The 5,791-nt window shown below is 25.6% G+C and overlaps 1 protein-coding gene across 3 annotated transcripts in view; it reads left to right on the top strand.

Annotated features, from left to right (window-relative positions):
- Positions 1-1,562: 1,562 nt before the first annotated feature.
- The window catches only part of LOC119670810 (potassium voltage-gated channel protein Shaker-like), a 536,527-nt gene continuing 532,298 nt past the window's right edge, over positions 1,563-5,791 (top strand). For all 3 annotated transcript variants that reach the window (XM_038081230.1, XM_038081229.1, XM_038081228.1), the window contains exon 1: positions 1,563-2,032. In XM_038081230.1, coding sequence (XP_037937158.1) covers positions 1,887-2,032 — 146 coding nt within the window. In that variant the 5' untranslated portion in view covers positions 1,563-1,886. The remainder of the gene's footprint in view (positions 2,033-5,791) is intronic.

Below are 5,791 nucleotides of genomic sequence, written 5' to 3'. Positions count from 1 at the left end.
TTATTCTAGTCAATTTTTATACCTTTCATCTCTTAAATTTAGACATAATCGAAGATATTAATTTAGTTAAGGATATACAAAATAGACAATTATGATATGATTCTTTATGAAACGTAACCTGGTCATGACCCAAAACTGCGTATATAGACAAATGAATGTCTGTATGACATAGCCTTAAGTGATAATATGGATCTAGTTTATATTTCTGCATATCTTTGTTGTTTATGGACAACTAAGAAACAATTAATATTTATTTCAAATTTGTTTATGTAAATAATTATATAAATAATTTATAGAGAGATTTCAAAAAGTAGTGATCTACTAGTTTCTATTAAATATATAGTCACTTCCGTCATAAACTGATGTTAATTTACAACTTATATTAATAAATAATTTATTAATAATAATTTATAATTTATAAATTGTTATTATATTTGTTTCAATAAAAAATTAGAATGTAAAAAAAGTATAAAAAAAAATTTATATACATTAATATTTAATATGTATTTTCGTTTTTAAAGTCAAACATTTAATAATCAAAAATTAATATAACTTTCATATTTTTTTCTTATCTTTTCAGTTAAATGAACTTATAACGACAACACCAATTAAAAATAAGTTTAGTTTAGAAAAAAATAATAAAAAATAATTCTGTGTATTTAAGATTTCAAATTAAAATATTATACTTATTTCTAATAACTATATCAAGAGTAAATAATTTAAATTTTATAAAAAATAAAATAAATATAAGAGATTTATATAAATTAAAATTAATAATATAAAGTAATTTAGCTAGTCATTTACTTCAAATATTCAATTTAATAATAAAATCAATAATTAGCTGTAAATAAATATTAATATTCGCCATTGTGATTCTTAAATTAGTAAATATATATTTAAATATATATATATATATAAATAAAAAAAAATAATATAATATATTCAAATTCAATATCATAAATTTAAAAATTGTAATGCAAATATAAATTAATTAATTCCAATATTAAGAATTTAAAGTGTTAAATAAATTCAAATAAAAAAAGTGATAGCAAATAATTTAATATATGTTATAAAAAAGTAAATTAACATAAATTTGTACTTAATATTGCAGTGTATTTAATTTCAAACAAAAAAATAAATAATAAAAATAAAAATTTAAAAATAAACAAGCGAAACACAATTAAATAATATAAACAAATAATATTATCAATAAATCAAAATTTGTGCAATTAAAATTCTGTAACAATTTTTGCAAAATAATTTCGAAATAAATTGTTTTACATTTAAAATAAATTCTAGCTTCAAATAAATAAAAATAATTAAAAAATAAATAGCAATATTATTAAAGTAAACAATATTAAAATAATTTAAAAAGAAAATTAAAAAGAAAATTTTTTACGGTACAACAAAAGCCGCCCAAAAACAGTCGTGTTAAAATTAATAAAAAAATATTTATTAAAAAAAAAACAAAAATAAATAAAAAGAATCCGCAAACTTCCCTTTAACACCTACGTAAAAAAATATATATATCAAGTTTTATTCGCAAATCCATCCAAATTTATTTAAAAATTATAAAAAAAAATTATTATTGCGGAAAATATAAAAATGTTGTTTTCTTTAGTGGCCAAATTAGTTAGTGTCTCCGCTTATTTTTATTTTTGCCCATGCTTCCGAAAATGACGTGAGTTACTTGAACTCCAATGCTAACAGTTACTATAAGCAAAATGATATTTCTCTCCACCTAAAACAAGAACGGGCCATCTCTTAATTAATTAATATAATCAAATTATCACACAATAAATATGTTAAAATTGCACAAAACTAAAATTTGTTGATATTTTGCAATTCAATTTGTGAAGCGCAACGTTTAGCACTCTGCCACCAACATGACGATGTGGCAGAGTGGTGGCATGGGAGGCCATGGTTCCCAAAATAATCCATGGATGAAATTAATGGGCATCGTGCATAAGGAACGCCGTCATACCGACAATGTGCAAAGCCAAAGTGGTTCAAATGAACGGAACTTAAATCAGTAAGTGTATTTGCATGTGCTTAATCTATTTAAATAATAATATTAATATATTTTATTTAATATACTTATTATTTTAATAAAATATAAGTATAAAAAGTATATCAAGTATAATATCAAATTGATTTCCAAAAGAACTGTGAATAGCATGTATATATCCCTAAGAACGTATTTTCTCCTACTCCCATTCCTAAAACTGTTTATTATTTGTTGTATATTTATAGGTGTGAAAATAAATTACCTATTTGAAATTAATTTAAATTAAATTGCATATGTATAGGGGCGAGAAACTAATTCGCTAGATTAAATTTCAATTTAATTAATAATTTATAAACATAAGTAAAATTTAATTGTGTATTATGATTGCATAAATATAAATATATATAAATAACGTTAATATCTTAAGATAAAGAGAATAAGAAAACATTATAAGAACGAGACGAGGTTAGTAAGCATAACGCGTTGGTATTAAAACGGCAGATTGCATTTAATATAAGATGCCACAGCTATTTACTAAAAATATAGATGCAGACACATATGAGAACTGGTCTCTCAAAAACACCTTTTCACTTGAGTTCATTTATCCATATATTATTATAGTGTGCTAACTGTATTAAAGAATTGAGGTCATTATTTAAATGAGGCAATGTATTTAATGTCTTTTCTAGTAATATAGGAAAAACCTTTGAGAATGGTAGTTCCCATAGTAAAGTTTTGCTTTATAGTGAGTGCCAAGCTAGAACGCTTGATTTATTGGTTATTGATTTGCAGTGTCTGGTCTATAGTTAGCGTTTCATATTGTACTACCAGGAAATCATCAAACCATATGTTTTTTTTTTCCTTTTAATGTTTCTGTGTTCGAAAACCCACATGAGAGTGATCTTCTCCAGTCGCTGTAGCATACCATTTTTTGCCCTACATTTTTTTATTAGCTTTGATTATAAAGTGAAGCTTTTACAGTAGTCCGACAAAAGAGATTCTATTTGGTTGCCGTAATTATCTATAAAACACTGTCAAATATTTAGTAACAAGCAAGACTTAGCAGTGCTTACATTTTATTAATTGTAGTCAGAACATGTCACATCTGTACTTAGACAATTGTGGTCTTTATTTTTTTTCAATAAATATTCAATTCAAATGCAAAACAATGGATTCTCACACTTAAAGTGATTGTGTTATGAAAAGTCATATACCTCTTCTCAATTCATACAATCTCTATTTCAAAAAAATGCGTCTTTGATCTAGAATCAATATCAGTTTAATCATTGAATGCAGACATAACTCGTTAAAAGATGCACTATTTCTGATGCAAGTTTTACAAATTGATTCTATCATTTAACAGTTCTTTAGTTTATGAAACTGTATTGGTCCAACTCACAGAAAAAAATGTGCTCTGCGTCATTGCAGTCTTCGTCGCCATAACGCATCCGAGTCGGGTTTCTTATCACACGTGGTATAGATACTTGCAAAAGCATTCATTTCCAGTCAACACATGTGTGATGTAGTAAATTATTTCTTTCGCATTCCGGTTGATTGTATTAGGTGTCAGTTCAACTCTCTATCTTTTCTTGCGTCTTTCTTACCACATTACCATTTCCATTACTATTGCGACTTAATTACCATTTCTTAAGTATAATAGTCATTCATCTGCTTGTGGCATACTTTTGGATGCTGGTTTGCTTAGAGATAAATTAAAGTTGCATCTTCAATTACATGTACTGTTTCTACTGAAATGGTGTGATATGTTAATGTTATACATAGAAGAGACACCGTTCTACAAGTTTAGTTGTTGTGAAAATATAAGCAAAGGAACTAATGACTGTAATATTTAATATTGCTGTCAATTTCCGCTTTGTTTTGAAGTTATTTAATTGATCCGCTAGACGAAGGGATGGTTTAAGGTTGAGTTTCTCAAAGTATACAACAACACTCATCTTTCTAAATCAACTGCTTAAAAAATTTTTAAACTTGTTTAATATAATATTTAACACATTTTAACTATTTTTCAGTGTATTTTCCTTAAACAAATTGTTTGCCTTTATTTCTTTTATTTTGAAGTTTCACTCTTTTTTCTCTGCTTTTATTTCTTTTTACTTTACTTAACTTTTTTATTATCTGTTTATCGATTATAAAATTGTTTTCAATTTATATAGCAGCTAAGAAAGCAATCATCTTTTAAGTGCAATTTTCATAACTCCCATGACAGTTCGTTAATGTCAACTGTCAATATTTTACTCAATGGTAAACACTATAAAAAGCTAACACATAACAACAACAAAATCAATTAAGTAGAAAATCAAGTAAACATCACGTAAAAGTGTCTTAGTAGACTACCATAAACTACCTGACTGTGAGTAAGTGGTTTGTAGTCATAGAATCTTAAGTTGTGTATGGTGTATATATATAGTTTTATAACAGGAATGTTAATATATACATATATATATATATATATATATATATATATGTTATAAAAATTTGATGGGTTTAACAACTATAAAAAGTTAAGAATTTTAAAATTACTTTGCTATATATAAAAATAAAATTACATGTATTTTAAAAAGTTTTTCTTTTAGTAAATATTTCGTTTTACTACAATAAGTTTGTTTAAAAATAACAGCAATGCGTATGAAAATGATTTTTAATTGCATTTTACAAGTTCAGTAAATTTATTGAAATATTCAATCATTTTTGCACCATTCAACCTTTACTGAACTGATGGGAAAATATTAAACATTCACTCACTTACTTACCACTATTTCTCATGTGATATGTGTGGTTCACCAAATAACATATGAACATTTTTCATAGACACTCATACGCCATGGTGTGCTTAGCAGTGGCGTTGCTTGTATTATATATAGTTTTGCTCACATATTAAGTGAGTCTGTGCTTGGGATTGTGCTATCGAGCGAAGGTATATATATGCATGCACATGCATGAAAACTCTGGCGTGTAATTAAATTTAATTAACAATTACGGTCAAGTAAACACCAAACTGTTTTAATATCATTAAATAACATTAAATTTTCTTTGGTTCAATGCGGCGCATGAGTTACGGAAATATTTCAAGGAAAACTAAAATTTTTTATAGAAAAAAATTAAATAGAAAATTTGCAAAAATCTTTGCAAATTAAAGTTTGAAGTTGCCAAGAATTATTTTGAAAAAAAATTAAAATAAAAATAAAAAGAGCAAAAGAAAAAATCCTTCTCAAATAATATACAATATTAGAAAAAGTTTCGGGGGCAAAATTTGAAATTCTGGCATGTAGCATTATTTGATGCATTCCTCATGTAGTTTTATTATTGTCCTTTTCCTTTACATTTTTTATTTAGTTCTCTTACATTTTTGACATAAAACGTAACCCATGTAACTTGGTTTACGTGTTTAATCCTACTTTGAGCCTTAATATCTGCGCTTATTTTTTCTTGTAGCCTCAAAGCCTTTTTCTCTTCTTCACTGTCGCTAACACGAAAACTGAAAATAGAATAAAATTTATACTTTTCTGTATTATTCCACACTTCACTTTTGTATGAATTCGTAAATAGAGAACATAAAAAATTTTACAAAAAATAAAAAAAAATAAAATAAAAATGAATAAATAAAAAACAACAAATCGGAAAGGTAACATAAGGGTTGCTCTAGTTGCTTCCTCCTTCTAGATTTCAGTTTGGGTCAGCAGTGACGACGGTAATAAAAACGTAAGCACTAACATGCACAATTTATTACATTTTATCAGGACCTTTTGGTGTTTTAGTGCTAGT

This window comes from Teleopsis dalmanni, chromosome 1 (assembly GCF_002237135.1).
Source record: "Teleopsis dalmanni isolate 2A chromosome 1, ASM223713v2, whole genome shotgun sequence".
NCBI classification, from domain to species: domain Eukaryota; kingdom Metazoa; phylum Arthropoda; class Insecta; order Diptera; family Diopsidae; genus Teleopsis; species Teleopsis dalmanni.
The sequence above is the reverse complement of the archived record's forward strand: the minus strand, read 5'-3'. Positions and strand labels throughout refer to the sequence as shown.